Raw genomic sequence first — 18,780 nt, forward strand, 5'->3', positions numbered from 1 at the left:
GGATTTTCCAGAAATATCGAAAATACCGCGAAGTGACCGATGGTGCGAGATTGGAGAAAGTAAGGAAAATTGAATCGTGATTGGTTTTCAATATAAATGAAACTTTGAGGAGCAACAAAGATATCATTTGTTAGAGAGATAGAGAGAGGTAAGGAATGGGAGGTAGTGAAAAGTAGCCCACAGAGAGAGAGAGAGAGAGAGAGAGAGAGAGAGAGAGAGAGAGAGAGTGGGGGGGGGGGGTTTAAATGTAATAAACAAAAAAAATTGATAGGTTATAACACATTGGTGCTGATGTAATATCAACTGTATACTGTAGACAGTTTGAATAAGTTAAGAAATGGTATAAATGATACTTTGTTAGTGTATTCGTACACACTCAAGAGCGGCAGCTAGATGACAGCTGATCTAATCACAGCCAAAAGTAAAAAAAAAAAGAAGTCAACAATACTCGATTTTTAAAACAAACCCGAAATTTAAAAACAAAAGTACATGTACACACTTTCTTAATGTGCAATTAACTATTTAAAGAGTGGCAATTTTCTAGAATAAAATGATATTTCCCAAAAAATAGTGGTTTGCTGATGAAATCGGATGCCGTATTTTTAGCTATGATTGAAATGGATGTAGACTCGGCCTAATTATTTCGTTTCATATTTAATTGACACTAAGAAAACTAATTTTAGCTTCTTCATCTAAATGTAAGTATTGTATAACACGAAGAGAGAGAGAGAGAGAGAGAGAGAGAGAGAGAGAGAGAGAGAGAGAGAGAGAGAGAGAGAGAGAGAGAGAGAGAGAGAGAGAGAGAATCAGCTGTTGTACTCAAATGGCGTGTTTTTGCTTCGTGAGAATTTCATCGCCACGACTTTAACAACAACATACTGTACTGAACTTTACAGTATTATACAGACTACTGTAATATGATAAAGTAAAATATTTGTAATCTATTTTATATGAAATGGGGCTATTTTTTTTTTGTTTAAAATTTACATTTACGTATGTAAAACAACTCTCTCTCTCTCTCTCTCTCATAGATTGTTTTCCTGCTTTGCTACGTATGTATGATTTTATATAGATACGGTAAATAATATTTGTAATAACATATTTTATTAAGCTTTTACTGTAATATCATTATTTATCACTTTCATCATGCGCGTTAAATTCCTGAGTTTGTTTACTGAGCGTACTTTATGACGCCGTCGTTTCAGGCGGCGTCATAAAGAAAAAAATTTCATTTGGAAGTCCTAAGAAAAATTAAGTAAAACATTAGTAATAACCAAATCAACATACTGTACTGAATAATCAATATAATCGATGCAGAAACTAACCTATACACAGATGTGTAAATGCGTTTGTTTCTTCATTATAATCAGAGATAAACCTAAACAAAACATTGGTTGCCATTTTTTATCGTGCTTTTTGGCGTGTTTAGGAAACGCATGATATAAAGTCGCCCTTAATATTTGTGCCTTTTTTAGTTTAGGGTACGTTAGTACATGCATTAAGTGTTCTGTACATTAAAGGGTAGTTTGTTAACAGTACTACGTACAAGGGAAAGTTTTAAAAGTGTGAATATACATGTTAAATAAATAGGTAAATATGCTGTCACTACTTCGCGGATTTTCACCTATCGCGGCCGGGTCTGGAACCTATCTACCGCGATAAACGAGGGTTCACTGTATATATCCTGAATTGTGTATTTCATCTGTCATATATAAACTCTTTGTATTTTATGTGTAACAGATCTATTTTAACATTCATCATCATCATCATCTCCTACACCTATTGATGCAAAGGGCCTCGGTGAGATTTCGCCAGTCGTCTCTATATTGAGCTGTTAAATCAATACTTCGACATTTGTCATCTTTTACTTCACTCTTCATTTTAAAATTACTGAATTTAATGTATTTTATATTATTTATTTAATAATTCTTATATAGTTTATTTATTTCCTTATTTCCTTTCCTCACTGGGCTATTTTACACGTTGGAGCCCTTGTACTTATGGCATCAAGCTTTTTCAACAAGAGTTGTATCTTAGCTAGTAATAACAATAATAAAATAATAAACATTTCCTTTATCATTGAAGTATTTTGAATAAGTTATGACATAAATCTCTAGGATAACTAAAGGCAGTGAATGAGAACATGGAGAGGAGAGAGCTGAAAATCAATGTAGAGTGACTCAAAAAGAAACAAAATAAAAAGTATAATAAAGAAAGTGCTCTGTGGCTGTTATGGGATATATTTTGGGATGATCGTAATAGACGTCATAAACGGGACAAAACGTGAACAGAATGTACAAAGGGCAAATGATAAAGATAAGAGGGATTGAGAACACTTAATGAATGGGAAGGTCTTACAAAAGGCAGAGCATTCCAGTCACTTTGGAGACATTGAGCAGTAAAGCAGGTGATAAGATAGCAGTAATAAAGAGAGTGGCTGTGTCATCAATTAGATGGAAATACATAGCTCGATTACTGGTTAATAAAAGTTTCCTGTTCGTAGATACATCAAAGACTTGCGATGGTTACGTAAGGCTTGTATTATTTTATGTAGCAAGAACATGTACAATACAATGACAAGGAAACTAGATTTAACAATGTGACAATGGCATGGGGATATGGTGGGAAGATCATATCAAGAATGGGAAATTAATTGAGAGATGTGATATCAAGAAGGTGAATAAAAAATAAGAACACAAAGATGGAAATGGTTTGGATATATAATAAGAAGGGTGAGGAACGGTTGGTCAGAAGGCAGGGGTTATCTATGTATGAGGGCCCAGTAAATTCCAGTATTATTATTAATAATTGCTAAGCTACAACCCTAGTAGGAAAAGCAAGATGGTGTAAGATCAGGGGCCCCAACAGGGAAAATAGCTCAGTGAGGAAAGGAAATAAGGAAAAATAAAATATTTCAAGAACAGTAACATCAAAATAAATATCTCCTATATGAACAATAAAACTAACAAAACAAAAGGAAGATAAGCAAGATAGAATAGTGTGCCTGAGTGTACCCTCAAGCAAGAGAACTTTAATCCAAGACAGTGGAACACCATGGTACAGAAGATATGGCACTACCTAAGACTAGAGAACAATGGTTTGAATTTGGAATTAAGATATAACCATTCCTAATAAAGGAAGTGGAAGTGAAAAAAATTGCAACAGACTATTAATCTTAAAATTATCTACTTCTAAATGAAGATAAAAGAGAGACAATCATCTTATGCCTCCAAAGCCTCACTTTGCTTGCAGACTATTTTGCATCGAGATGTTAAATTCCTGAGTGAAGTTTTCACAAAGATTCAAACTAGACATTCTAACTATGTAAGAAAAAAATTCCAAACCTGACAAGTAGACCTGATTATTGTAGGCCTTTTAATACTAACAGGCTTAAATATATCCATTATATTATCGGATATCTAATTCCAGATGTTTGTGCACCAAATAAAGCATTGATCTATACCCTATAAAGAGATTGGAAATTCTTTTCTTAAAAGGTTCCTTCCTAATAAGAAGGGTGAGGAACGGATGGTCAGGAGGCAGTGGTTATCTATGTATGACGGCCCTGTAAATTCCAGTAGAAATAGCCTGGTAGGAGTTCAGGAGAAAATTAATTTCACTTTTAATCGAGTAAAGTGAAGAGTTATATAAACATTTGTAATAAAAATGCTACTATTTTCCTATATTTCCTAACTTTGAAAGATCTTTAAAATATATCTTGTGTAGTATGTTTATTTATTGTGTATTTTTTCCAGGTGGTGTAGATGCTGTTTGCAAGTGCATTACTGCTGGTATGTTCCCTAATGCTGCTTACCTACATCATTCAGGCAGTTACCGTACTGTAAGAGGAAACCAGGATCTTTATATTCATCCGTCATCAGTACTGTACACACAAAAACAGCCCCAGTGGTACGTATTGAACTGTTTTGTACATAAAAATAGAACCGAATATTCTTTGAGATTATTTTACATTTGGACTTGGCAATCAACCTGCTAGTTCAAGTTATTCCAAACCATGGCATATTAACCTTTAAAATGCCTATGAAAGAAGCATACAAAATGAAAGTGAAGTGATTGATTACTGTAGTGTTATGAAGTTCGTCCTAAGCAATCACAGAAATTAACCAAATTTGTGGTTTTTAGGTAAGCTTTGCATTACACATAATCGTCATAGATAATGTGAAACAGCAAGTTTACTGTTATGTTATCAATGCTTACTCCATAGCCCATAAGTCAGTGTATATTAAATCTTTCAACTAAAAAATATTCCTAATTAATCAACAATATCCACACTGAGGAAGAAAATATATAATGTGTAATGAATAGGGTTTTGCAGAATGCAGTACATACAAAGTTCAAAACAGCAAAATGAAGTAGGAAAATAAATATATTTAATTTGTTCATAGTTAAATATGTCATTTTAATTATTTTTCTTCTTCATTGTTAGCTTTGATTTGCCATCCTTTCGCAACTTTTCCTAAAGTAATTCCTGTAAACTTTCCTGGCATTCATATTGCTTCTCTCTCAAAGCTGGTTGCATGTTGACGTTTACCCTTAAACTAAAAAAATATTTTTTCTTTACTTTTCATTCCCCTGCCCTTTAAGATGTAGCATCGGGATCATATGTCGGGGCATGGCAATACTACCACATAAGTAGATCATATTTCTTTGTCTTTCAGTTTTTTATAGGCTCGCGTTTGTCTTAACATTTCTATACATGCTCCAGATTGTGATTTTGGGTCAGGAAGTTTCCATAGAAACCCAGTTTAATATTGTATAGCAAAGGAAATGTTTTCTTTTGTCTTTGCTCCTTGTGGAGATTAATTAAGGGATTTATTGATGGGTGATAATAATCCTCATTCCTTTTGCATCCCATTTTAGGGATAAGCTTGTGAAGAATACAGGTCCCCTTCAGTTCATCAAAGGAACATAGATTATCATTAATTGGTAAACGTTCATTTTGAAAAAGAAAGTGTTTTTTTTTTAATTCAGAGGAAAAGCTAGAGAAGACTAGGTTAGGTGGTTACAGTGAAAGTGAGGTTACTTATGCCTCATCAGCTATTACCAAGATAGCAGGGTTGATTGTGATGAACTTCAAAACATTTTTTTCTGATTTATCTAGCTTTGTACAATTTCAAAAGGCCAACAAGCCTTTGGGTAAAAGAGGCAATCCTAGCCTAACTAGCACGTATTCAAATCCTTTGCTAATTTCTCAAATTATGCCTACCAGTTCTGATGTGCCAGTCAGTAAGGGTTCTGTCAGTAAACACCGCAATTTAGTGGAATGACTCTCCTCTTATTACGCTCTTTCCATTTACTTGGTGCCCTTCTATTGCTAAGCTCTCACAGTGCCGGGATCCGGTCAGCTCTATACATTCACCAGATTCCGAGAAAGAAGACCGGGTTGGTAGTGTGGATCTTAATACCCCTCCACCTGCTGAAGTAAGCACTCATGAACAGCCTTTATTTATGTATGTGAACAATGTTTATGTTGAGCTGTCACTGTAAAATATGCCCTGTTATTGAATTCTTCTCTTAAAGCTTCTGCATCTTATATCAAGTGGCATCGGGGATCAGCCTGTTGTAGGCTCAATAAGTGGTTCATCTCGTTTTTTTCACTAGCAAACTTAATCATTTTCTTAAATAACCAAAAAATATTTTTTAGTCTTAGACTTGAGAAGGAAGACATAAAAGAGTAATATTCGATATATACGGTAACAAATATGAAAAGTATTCTTGGTTATATTACACTAAAATACAGAACAATGTCTCAATGGAAAAGACAAAAAGTAGAATACAGAAACATGACTTACTAGAAAAGACAAAAGACATTATTTACAGTATTGACTGTAAAACCTACATCATCATCAAGTCTTGTGGAAGATACTTCATCAACAACACCCATGGATGACATCCTCAAAGCAACACTAATTAGATTTGCTTGTGTACCCAATCGTCCCTTTTTTTTAACCTATCGTTAAGTAATTATAAAATACTCATTCACCTTGGCATCATATAGATCTGTTGTACATATATTATTAATGGTAGCAAATAACTATTGAACAGCCTAGACATACATTGAATGAAGATCAATTTTTTCCCTTCTCTCTTCACTGTTTATATATGACAGATCTTTTTTAATGTTGTTACTGAGTTTAAGGTATTTTATACTGTTATTTATTGCTTTTTGTAGCCTATATAGCTTATCTATTTCCTTTTCCTTACTGGGCTATTTTCCCTATCGTAGCCCTTTCTTATCCAACTAAGGTTGTAGCTTAGCAAATGATGATAATAATTGTAATAATAGTAACTAATAAACAACCTGTGGCTTTGAAGAAATTATACATTTAATTAGGATCAAGTGTGTCCTTTTATTTTCAAGAAACAACCTATGCCATATAAACATATACTGCGGGAAGATCAACTCTGTCCTTATAGAACTTATAATGTATGTTTTGCATTTAAAAAAAAAAAAAAAACCCAAGGTAAATAAGCATGTGTAAACATACCTGAATAAAAGTGGAAGATAAATATAAAATACTCTACAAATTGTAAACTGTCATTCTTTTCCTTTGTGCAGCCTCTGGACAGTCTTCATTTTATTAAACTCATGGGATTAGATAGGTTGGTGGTGGCATAACAGTCACAGTTGGCTATTTTGAATTAATTACCTATGGTTCCAAAGTAAGATTCATGGAAATATACAATGATTTCAATACTCTCATGGAAATATATAATTATTTCAATTCTTACCCAGGACTCATGATATCCTGCTTGCCTCCCTATTTGCACTATAACAGTTCCAGGTCTCTGAGTTGTAGTTTAAAACTCTGGACTCGAAGTTTCTGAGGTTTGGTGTTACCGGTAAAAAGGCTTAAGCCCCTTCCCCATTCTGGTATTAAGGTGAATAGGGCAGTTTCATTGTGGTATTTTTTTACATTAATTTCAATGTCAAAAATTAGTAATTATTTGATCACCTTGAAAACGCTGCATTGCTCTTCTGCAGTGTTTTTTTCCTTTTAGTTAGTTATTACCATGTTGATTAGTTTCGATCTTTTTTTATTTTAGCTATTATAATTTTGAGGAATTTTTTCTCCAGTGAATTTGGCTGCTAAGCTAGTGAGTTGTTACCCTTAGTAGATGGTGCTCAGATGTGTCCTCATTCTTGCTAACAACTTTCTTCCCACATTTTCTCTACTGTACGGCAGTAAAGAGAAAATATACATTTTTTTTTTCTTTTTTGTATTTCTGGTATTTTTTGTTGGTTTTGTAGTTACATCACTTTAATTCATTCTTATATTTTTGAAATTATTAAAAGAAATCCAAACTGGTGACACCACTTGATGACATCATTGGAACTTGTAACCATCTTATATTCCATGCCTTTTTTTTTTTTCTTGTTGAACGACTTGGTATTTTGAGTTTATTTTGGAATTTTCGATAAGTATTGAAATGATAATTTTTTTTTATAAGAATATAACTTTTCTTTAAATTAGCTGCTCTCATGGATACATGATAAACAACCCACAAGAACTAATCTTTGCTAGCAGAGGATGCAAGACGACATTAATAGTTGAACATATTTTGTGTGACTGTCCAACCTTCAACCAACAAGTATTTCCAGTTTTTGGGGAAAAAAATACAGTTGAGGAAATTTTGGCCAGATCTTTATTGAAGATGTTTATGCTTGTTTTTAACAACTGAAAATTTTTAGATGAAATTTAAACTTGCTAGTAATTATTAAAACAAATTCCTTGAACCAGCACTGTGAGAGTGAAGTGTTGTATTTTATTGTAGATTAAACTACTTGATGATAATGATAAGAAAAATGGTGTAAAAGGCATACATTACTGAATGAGAAGGGTTGTTATGAAAAAACCTATTGTATGATTTGAAACTTTTTTTCATTCAGACCTGTCATAAAATATTGCCCCATCCCAGCTCTACAGGTGTCCCTGCTCTACATCTGGCTACATGGAAGATGAGGTTATTGCTCGAGGTACTACCGCCAGAGTGTTATTGGGTCCTTTGACTGACCAGACAGTACTACAATACATTGGATCCCTCTCTCTGGTTAAGGCTCATTTTCCTTTGCCTACAATTACACTGAATAGTCTGACCTATACTTTCCACATGCTACTTTGTCCTCATACACCTGAAATGCTGAGATTACTAAACAAATATTCTCTGCTCAATGGGCTAACCGCCACACTAATTTTTCAGTGGTTACTTTCCTCTCTTAGTAAGGATAGAAGAGACTCTTTAACAATGGTAAGCAGCTCTTCTATGAAAAGTATTTGCCAAACTCAAACCATTGACCTCTTATCTTGGGTAGTGCCATAGCCTCTGTACCATGGTCTTCCAGTGTCTTGGGGTAGTGTTCTCTTGCCTTAGGGTACACTCAAGCACACTATTCTATATAGCTTATATATGAAAGATCTAATTTAACGTTATTACTATTCTTATAACTTTATATTTTAACTGTTCATTACACGGTACTTCTTTTGTAGTTTACTCATTTCCTTGTTTCCTTTCCTCACAGGATCCCTCAAGTCTAAGTGAATGCATCTCTCATTTTTTTTAGAATCAAGAGAGGGTGTGGCTTTATTGCTGAGTGAATGGATGACAGGTAAAGTAGTGGAATGGAAGGAGATATCATCTAGGTTAATGTGGGTAAGGGTTAGGTTGGGTAGGGAATGTTGGGCGTTTGTCAGTGCGTATGGGCCAGGTAGTGAGAAAAGTGAAGAAGAGCGGAATGAATTCTGGAGTGAATTAACTAGGTGTGTAGAAGGACTGGGTAGAAGGAATTATGTAGTTGTTATGGGTGACTTAAATGCTAGAGTGGGCGCTGGAGAGGTAGAAGGTGTCATTGGGAAGTATGGCGTACCAGGTGAAAATGAGAGTGGTGAGAGACTGGTAGATATGTGTGTTGAACAAGAGATGGTAATAAGTGCTAGCTTTTTTAAAAAGAAAGATAAAAATAAGTATACATGGGTAAGAGTGGCAAATGGAAGAGTAGTAGAAAGGGCATTAATGGATTATGTGTTGATAACTAAAAGAATGTTTGGAAGATTGAAAGACGTGCACGTGTTTAGGGGTATGGCTAACGGTATGTCTGATCATTTTTTGGTGGAAGGAAAATTAGTTGTAGCAAAAGAGTGGGGGAATAGAGTAGGTGGATGTAAAAGGGAGCTAGTGAGGGTTGAAGAGCTAATAAAACCGGGGGTAAAAAGTAAATATCAGGAAAGGTTGAAAATGGCATATGACGAGGTGAGAGTAAGAGAAACTGGTAATTTAGAGGAGGAGTGGAAGTTAGCAAAAGAAAATTTTGTTGGGATTGCAAGTGATGTATGTGGCAAGAAGGTTGTTGGAGGCAGCAAGAGGAAGGGCAGTGAATGGTGGAATGAAGGAGTGAAGGTAAAAGTGAAGAGAAAAAGAGTGCTTTTGAAGAATGGCTGCAGAGTAATAGTATAGAGAAGTATGAAAAATATAGAGAGCAAAAGGTGGAAGTAAAGCGCAAGGTACGTGAGGCAAAGAGGGCAGCTGACCTGAGGTGGAGTCAGGGACTGGGTCAGTCATATGAAGAGAATAAGAAGAAGTTTTGGAAAGAAGTGAAGAGAGTAAGGAAGGCCGGCGCAAGAATTGAAGAGACAGTGAAAGATGGAAATGGAAGGTTGTTAAAAGGAGAGGAGGCAAGGAAAAGGTGGGCGGAATATTTTGAAAGTTTGCTGAATGTTGAGGATGATAGGGAGGCAGATATGATTGCTGTTGCAGGTGTTGAGGTGCCAGTGATGGGAGATGAGAATGAGAGAGAGATTACAATAGAGGAAGTGAGGAGAGCACTAGATGAAACGAGAGTAGGAAAAGCATCTGGTATGGATGGTGTGAAAGCTGAGATGTTGAAGGAAGGGGATGTGACTGTACTTGAATGGTTGGTGAGATTGTTTAATGTGTGTTTTGTGTTGTCAATGGTACCAGTAGATTGGGTCTGTGCATGTATTGTACCACTATATAAGGGTAAGGGAGATGTGCATGAGTGTTGTAATTCAAGAGGTATTAGTTTGTTGAGTGTAGTTGGAAAAGTGTATGGTAGAGTACTGATTAATAGGATTAAGGATAAAACAGAGAATGCAATCTTGGAAGTACAGGGTGGTTTTAGAAGAGGTAGGGCTTGTATGAATCATATTTTTTCAATATTAAACTTAGCCGGTGATCATATAGCTGCAACTCTGTTGCTCGACAGAAAAACCTACGGTCAAAATACGCCAGCGATCGCTATGCAGGTGGGGGTGTACATCAACAGCGCCATCTGTCGAGCAGGTACTTAGTACTCCAAGCAAACAAAGAACCAATTTTCTCTCTGTCGGGCTACCGGCAAGACCTACTAATACGCTGTTACTAACTGGATTTGTTTTCACAACTATTTGGTGAAGTACACTATTCTAGTTTTGAGCTTTCGCTATGCAGGGGTTTTATCTTCATCTCAAAACTTGAACTCGTTTTGGATAGATTTAATTATGGTGACAAAGAGAGTATGGACTCTCTTTCACTTTTAAATGGCCGACCCTTCCCTTAGACGGAAGTGTGTTTAGGTTTTTAGTAATTTTGCTTAACACGTTATAGATCTATATATTTTATATCTCTCCGCCTTTATTAGGCCTCTTCGATTAACTTTCCATTTATTATAAACATATAAAATAAATTTTTATGTTTTGTTTATATGCGACCTTTCCTGATAGTAGGCGGTCCTAACTTGGAACCGAAGTTAATCAACGTTGAGCCCGTTATATCGTATTTAAAGAATTTAAAATTTTTTAAATTTAATGTTTTATGAAAGAATTTCTTTGATAGTCTTCGTACTGTTTTCAAAGTTGAACTAACGTTTAGTTTTTTAGACTACGCAGTTGTTGACGTTCAGGACGTTCAACATGCACTCTATCGTTACGATAGAGAGAGAGTGTATCACGGTTTCACTTTGCAGTAAGAGTAAATCGATTCTGACGTTTTGTTCATTCTTTCTTAGCTTAAATGTTTTAAATTCTATTTTAAAGGAACTTTTTAATTGAAAAACCTTTCAGTTTTTTCCTTTAGTCAAATAACATGTTTTTTTGACGAAATATAATTGGGCTCTTCTCTTAGGTGTGAAATCAAGAGAGAAAGAGAGAGAGAGATAGAGACGGAGGGAGAGAGAGGAGAGAAAACGTTCCGTTCAAGCGAGTAACGTTGTTCTCGTGTTACTCTCCTCCCTAGTCGCTGTACGGGGAAGAAGGTAAAACGTTTCTAGGGTTTTATTCTTGTCCCCAGGCTATGTGCGGTGAGAGATTGTAAACGTAGTTTATTTGAACGAGTGTTTAGTCTCTTTCCCAGCCACTGAATTTTTTATCTTTATATATGTTTTCTGTTTTTTGCTAGCATTAATAGCTGCATTATACGACTGATTTCGCAATTACTACCTTTTAATGAAGGGTAGAATTGCGTGTTTCAGGTAGAAATCAGTAAAAGTTTCGATTTCAGTGTAATAAGTGCAAAACAGAAAATCGAAGTGATAAAGTGATATGCGCAAAGTGTTACAGTGTTGCGTCCGAGGGTTCGTCTGTTCGTGCCTGTCGTTCACCTAGTCCGGGACCTCTTGCAAGCTCCCAAGCCCAGGGGAGAAGTAATGTCGAACGACTTATGGGTTCGTCAGGCCTTGATCAACGAACAGACGTTTCCCTCCGTGGTTTCGGGCGTATCTACCCAAGATTGCCCCACCCACACAAAGACGAGAGAGCCCATTTATTTCTCGTCTGCGGAAGAGGTTTCTCGTAAGAAACCATGGACCAAGGTCTCGCAGCTTATTAAGCGCAAGTCGGTCCCTTCCGCGCAAGTCCAACGGCCCAGTTGTAGCCACTGGGTCATTTCGGACTCGCTGCAGTCTTCCGACGACTGCTCACCTCCTAAGAGAGGCAAAGCGGTACCGCATCAGGCAGTCACACCGTCTGTTGCCGCACCTGCTCCTGTAGACCCTAAGTGGTCTGTGCTGCTGACCATGCAGTCTCAGTTAACGTCATTGATGCGGGACTTTCGTGCGGAGAAGGTTGACTCTAGCCTACAACCAACACGGTTGTGCGTCTTGTGGACGCTGAGGCAACCTTCTGCCGCACTCCAGCTGAGAGAGTCCCGCCACCCATGCGTTCCAGTGTACCCTGCCAGCCGCATGTTGACGTTCAGTAACGCACGGAACCTTCCGTTGACGTTCGCGAGGTACAACAACAGTCTAAGTTGTTTTGTTTTGACGCGGTGCGTCAACCTCCGCATTCTAGAGTTGTTTTGACTGCTCAGTATAGACAGTCAAAGCAGTCTCGAGTTAACACTGTATGTCCTCACGCACCTGTTGTGGTTGACAGTTCAGTTGTTGACAGTTCACAGACTGTCAAGCAGTTACATGACGTTGCCTTCTGGTCTGCTACTAATGCACCAGTGAGAGACTCACTAAGATAACCTAGCTTTTATCGGACAAGGTTCCTGTAGATGAGAAAGTGCTGTTCTCCCTCCTACTGATATTCCGTGGAGGACTCTGTCATTTGGAGAGGAGCCTTAAGCTGCTTAGCCTCCTATGGACTTTAATTAAATCATGATGATTTTTTAAGGATCTTCGTCCGGATCTTGTAACTGCTGCTCCTCGTTCGCCTAAACGTCAGAACTTACACTAGGCCTAGCTACTTCGAAGCCGTTGTTGTTAAGCTAGTGCTCTCTCGCTCTCCTAGAGAGCGTTACGTTGGCTAGGCGACTGGTTTTTGCACCAGGAGGAGTTTTAGGGATACAGCCTTTGATTTCCCTTCTTTTAAACTGGCTTATAGAGCGAGAGTCTGATAGGACACGAGAGAAGTTCTTGGCTTGGGAGTTCATGCCTCTGCCCAGATAGACTTTTCAATTCTGGTAGACTCGCCCTGGCGCCTAGCCAGGAGACGCTCCAAGTTGTTTACAGGTCAACTTCTCAACTTTTGTCGAGCCTTTGAAGTTTTGCTGTACTATTATGTCACACATAACAAGGCTTCCAGGGATGGTAAATGGTTCCGCCTCAGTCGCTAACCCCGTCTGTTGCCACACCTGCTCCCGTAGACCCTAAATGGGCTTTGCTGCAAGACATGCAGTCCAAGCTTGTGTCCTTGATAGAGGACTTAATGCGGAGAAGAACCTTTTGGCCAACAACCTTCCAACCGGTTGGTTGTGCGCCCTGTTGACGCTGAGGTAACCTACTCGCGTCTGCCAGTTGAGGTGGTTCCTCCTTCTGGCCAACAACCTTCCAACCGGTCGGTTGTGCGCCCTGTTGACGCTGAGGTAACCTACTCGCGTCTGCCAGTTGAGGTGGTTCCTCCACCGATGCGACCCAGTGTGGGTTGCCAGTCGCACGTTGACGTTAAGCGACGCTCGGAGGTGGTTGTTGACGTTCAGTGTGTCACTAGGAAGACGTTCAACAACCAGCAGAGGTGACTTGTTGTGAAGCAGTGCGTCAACCTCAGCAACCCGGTAGGGTGTTGACTGCACAACCCAGACAGTCTAGACAGTTTCGGGTTGACGCTGTACTTCCTCGCGCACCCATGGTTGTTGACAGTTCACAGACTGTGCAGCAGGGCCATGATATTGCGTCCGGCTCCGTCACGCATCCACCAGTGCGACCGGATTCAGCGAGTCAGACGTTGCCCACTCCGTTGCCGTTTCCTCATCAGTTTCGGATGAGGAACCCTCTGATGAGGACGTTGCTGAACAAGACGATCAACCCCCAGCCTGCTATCCATCCAGAAGATGCTGAAGAAGGAACGCTGCCCAGTCAGGCTGTGGATGAGTCTGGTAGGGACACTGTCATCCGTGGATCAATTTGTGTCACTAGGAAGACTACACCTCCGTCCTCTTCTATACCATCTAGCTTTTCACTGGAAAAAGGACAAGACGCTAGAAGCGGTCTCGATCCCGGTTTCGGAAAGATAAAGTCTTGTCTGACTTGGTGAAAGGACTTTATCAACCTTAGAGAGGGTCTTCCCCTGACTGTTCAGACTCCCAACCACGTTCTCTTCTCGGACGCATCGGACGTAGGCTGGGGTGCGACATTAGACGGTAGGGAATGCTCGGGATTATGGAACTCGAGTCAAAGGACAATGCATTTCAACTGCAAGGAGCTACTGGCAGTACAGTACGTCTGACCTGGAAAAGCTTCAGGTCTCTCCTTCAAGGCAAAGTGGTGGAGGTGAACTCGGACAACACCACGGCTTTGGCGTACATCTCCAAGCAAGGAGGGACCTACTCTCTGACATTGTACGAGATCGCAAGGGACCTCCTCACCTGGTCAAAAGGTCTAGACATATCACTAGTAACGAGGTTCATCCAAGGCAACTTGAATGTCATGGCAGATTGTCTCAGTCGGAAGGGACAAATAATTCCAACAGAATGGACCCTCCACAAGGATGTATGCAAGAGACTTTGGGCCACCTGGGGCCAGCCAACCATAGATCTCATCGCAACCTCGATGACCAAGAGGCTCCCAATATTTTGCTCACCAATCCCGGACCCAGCAGCAGTTCATATAGATGCCTTTCTACTAGATTGGTCACATCTAGATCTATATGCATTCCCTCCGTTCAAGATTGTCAACAAGGTACTGCAGAAGTTCGCCTCTCACGAAGGGACAAGGTTGACGCTAGTTGCTTCCCTCTGGCCCGCGAGAGAATGGCTCACTGAGGTACTTTGATGGCTAGTAGATGTTCCCAGAACACTTCCCCTAAGAGTGGACCTTCTACGTCAGCCACGCGTAAAGAAGGTACACCAAGGCCTCCACGCTCTTCGTCTGACTGCCTTCAGACTATCGAAAGACTCTCGAGAGCTAGAGGCTTTTCGAAGGAGGCAACCAGAGCGATTGCTAGAGCAAGGAGAACATCCACCCTTAGAGTCTACCAATCGAAGTGGGAAATCTTCCGAAACTGGTGCAAGTCAGTATCCGTATCCTCGACCAGTACCTCTGTAACTCAAATAGCTGACTTTCTCTTATATCTGAGGAAAGAACGATCTCTTTCAGCTCCCACTATCAAGGGTTACAGAAGCATGTTGGCATCAGTCTTCCGTCACAGAGGCTTAGATCTTTCCAACAATAAAGATCTACAGGACCTCCTTAAATCTCTTGAGACCACGAAGGAGCGTCGTTGGTTACACCTGGTTGGAATTTAGACGTGGTACTAAGATTCCTTATGTCAGACAGGTTCGAGCCGCTACAATCAGCCTCCCTGAAAGATCTCACCTTTAAGACTCTTTTCCTGATATGCTTAGCCACAGCTAAAAGAGTCAGTGAGATTCATTCCTTCAGCAAGAACATCGGATTCTCATCCGAAACGGCTACATGTTCTACAACTTGGTTTTCTAGCCAAACACGAGCTGCCTTCTCGGCCTTGACCAATATCGTTCGATATTCCAAACTTATCGTATGGTTGGAAATGAATTAGAAAGAGTCTTATGTCCTGTAAGAGCTCTTAAGTTCTATTTAAAAACCTTTACGAGGCCCGTCTGAAGCTTTATGGTGTTCAGTTAAGAATCCATCTTTGCCTATGTCAAAGAATGCTTTATCCTATTTTATCAGACTGTTAATACGAGAAGCTCATTCCCATCTGAATGAGGAAGACCAAGCTTTGCTGAAGGTAAGGACACACGAAGTTAGAGCTGTCGCAACTTCCGTGGCCTTTAAACAAAATAGATCTCTGCAAAGTATAATCGACGCAACCTATTGGAAAAGCAAATCAGTGTTCGCGTCTTTTTATCTTAAGAATGTCCAGTCTCTTTACGAGAACTGCTACACTCTGGGACCATTCGTAGCAACGAGTGCAGTAGTGGGTGAGGGCTCAACCACTACAATTCCCTAATTCCATAACCTTTTTAATCTTTCTCTTGAAATGTTTTATTATTGTTTTTGGGTTGTCCGGAAGGCTAAGAAGCCTTTCGCATCCTACTTGATTTGGCGGGTGGTCAAAATCATTTCTTGAGAAGCGCCTAGATTAGAGGTTTTGATGAGGTCCTGTTGTATGGGTTGCAACCCTTGATACTTCAGATCCTAGGGGTCGCTCAGCATCCTAAGAGGATCGCGAGGCTCCGTAAGGAAGACATACTTAAAAAGGCAGAGTAATTGTTCAAGTCGACTTCCTTACCAGGTACTTATTTATTTTATGTTTGTTATTTTGAATAACTGCTAAAATGAAATACAAAATACTTAGCTCATAATAATGTAAACATGTAATGCTGGTCTCTACCCACCCCCCTGGGTGTGAATCAGCTATATGATCACCGGCTAAGTTTAATATTGAAAAATGTTATTTTTATTAATAAAATAAATTTTTGAATATACTTACCCGATGATCATATATTAAAGGACCCTCCCTTCCTCCCCAATAGAGACCCAGTGGACCGAGGAGAAAATTGGTTCTTTGTTTGCTTGGAGTACTAAGTACCTGCTCGACAGATGGCGCTGTTGATGTACACCCCCACCTGCATAGCGATCGCTGGCGTATTTTGACCGTAGGTTTTTCTGTCGAGCAACAGAGTTGCAGCTATATGATCACCGGGTAAGTATATTCAAAAATTTATTTTATTAATAAAAATAACATTTTACAGTTAGGCAGATTTGCGAGAAATATTTAGCAAAAGGTAAGGAGGTGTATGTTGCATTTATGGATCTGGAGAAAGCATATAATAGAGTTGATAGGGAAGCAATGTGGAATGTGATGAGGTTATATGGAGTTGGTGGAAGGCTGTTGCAAGCAGTGAAAAATTTCTACAAAGGTAGTAAAGCATGTGTTAGAATAGGAAATGAAGTGAGCGATTGGTTTCCGGTGAGAATGGGGCTGAGAAAGGGATGTGTGATGTCGCCGTGGTTGTTTAACTTGTATGTTGATGGAGTGGTGAGAGAGGTGAATGCTCGAGTGCTTGGACGAGGATTAAAACTGGTAGGCGAAAATGATCATGAATGGGAGGTAAATCAGTTGTTGTTTGCGGATGATACTGTACTGGTAGCAGACACAGAAGAGAAACTTGACCGACTAGTGACAGAATTTGGAAGGGTGTGTGAGAGAAGGAAGTTGAGAGTTAATGTGGGTAAGAGTAAGGTTATGAGATGTACGAGAAGGGAAGGTGGTGCAAGGTTGAATGTCATGTTGAATGGAGAGTTACTTGAGGAGGTGGATCAGTTTAAGTACTTGGGGTCTGTTGTTTGCAGCTAATGGTGGAGTGGAAGCAGATGTACGTCAGAGAGTGAATGAAGGTTGCAAAGTGTATGGGGCAGTTAAGGGAGTAGTAAAAAATAGAGGGTTGGGCATGAATGTAAAGAGAGTTCTATATGAGAAAGTGATTGTACCAACTGTGATGTATGGATCGGAGTTGTGGGGAATGAAAGTGATGGAGAGACAGAAATTGAATGTGTTTGAGATGAAGTGTCTGAGGAGTATGGCTGGTGTATCTCGAGTAGACAGGGTTAGGAACGAAGTGGTGAAGGTGAGAACGGGTGTAAGAAATGAGTTAGCGGCTAGAGTGGATATGAATGTGTTGAGGTGGTTTGGCCATGTTGAGAGAATGGAAAATGGCTGTTTGCTAAAGAAGGTGATGAATGCAAGAGTTGATGGGAGAAGTACAAGAGGAAGGCCAAGGTTTGGGTGGATGGATGGTGTGAAGAAAGCTCTGGGTGATAGGAAGATAGATGTGAGAGAGGCAAGAGAGCGTGCTAGAAATAGGAATGAATGGCGAGCGATTGTGACGCAGTTCCGGTAGGCCCTGCTGCTTCCTCCGGTGCCTTAGATGACTGCGGAGGTAGCAGCAGTAGGGGACTCAGCAGTATGAAGCTTCATCTGTGGTGGAAATGTGGGAGGTTGGGCTGTGGCACCCTAGCAGTACCAGCTGAACTCAGCTGAGTCCCTGGTTAGGCTGGAAGAACGTAGAGAGTAGAGGTCCCCTTTTTTGTTTTGTTTCTTGTTGTTGTCGGCTACCCCCCAAAATTGGGGGAAGTGCCTTTGGTATATGTATGTATGTATGTATTTTTCCTTTTTGGAGCCCTTGATCTTATAGTATCCTGCTTTTCCAACTAGGATTGTACCTTAGCTAATAGTAATAATGATAATACCTTTGAAACTAAATGGCATTTGTGTACAGACTACCTTCTATCAGGAAGGCAAATATGCCTTTTGTGTACAGACTACCTTTTGTCCGAAAGGTGAATGTTGGTAAGCTTCAAAGACAGCTTACACTCATGGATTTGTATGAAAAACCTATGAGAACAGATTTTTTACAAATAATGTCTAGCCTATAATGATTTCTAAAAGTACTATAAAAGAGTTTTGTTTTGCAGGGTACTCTTCCACGAAGTCCTTCATACGTCCAGGGTCTTGATGCGGGATTTGACAACGATAGATCCTGCCTGGTTGTTGGAACTTGCACCTCACTTTTATGAAAAAACCAGCCTTAGATGTGAATAAAAATATTTATTTTCCCCTTGAGTTTATATTTTTCATAATTTTATCTGTCATTGGTTTGGAGATGAAACAATTGATTATATTTATGGTGAATAATTATCAAAGTACTAACAGATGCTATAATTGTTAGATTATCATATACTTTTCTCCTTTACTAGGTATTCTAATTCAGTTTATAATGTCAAAGGTAGGTTTATTTTTGTACCTAGACAAAAAAAAAAAAAAAAATCTCACCTCAGTAACCGGTTATTGGTGTTTATGTTTTTGATTTGAATATGTGAACTGTAATGATCACATTCTACAG

At 39.2% G+C, this 18,780-nt stretch overlaps 1 protein-coding gene across 1 annotated transcript in view; it reads left to right on the forward strand.

Moving 5' to 3' along the window:
• LOC137643564 (probable ATP-dependent RNA helicase DHX35) overlaps positions 1 to 18,493 on the forward strand; it is a 219,407-nt gene extending 200,914 nt beyond the window's left edge. Inside the window, exons 13-14 of the mRNA XM_068376297.1 lie at positions 3,756 to 3,909; positions 18,353 to 18,493. Coding sequence (XP_068232398.1) covers positions 3,756 to 3,909; positions 18,353 to 18,479 — 281 coding nt within the window. The 3' untranslated portion in view covers positions 18,480 to 18,493. The remainder of the gene's footprint in view (positions 1 to 3,755; positions 3,910 to 18,352) is intronic.
• Positions 18,494 to 18,780: the final 287 nt, after the last annotated feature.

Source organism: Palaemon carinicauda, chromosome 7 (genome assembly GCF_036898095.1).
Source record: "Palaemon carinicauda isolate YSFRI2023 chromosome 7, ASM3689809v2, whole genome shotgun sequence".
Lineage (NCBI taxonomy): Eukaryota > Metazoa > Arthropoda > Malacostraca > Decapoda > Palaemonidae > Palaemon > Palaemon carinicauda.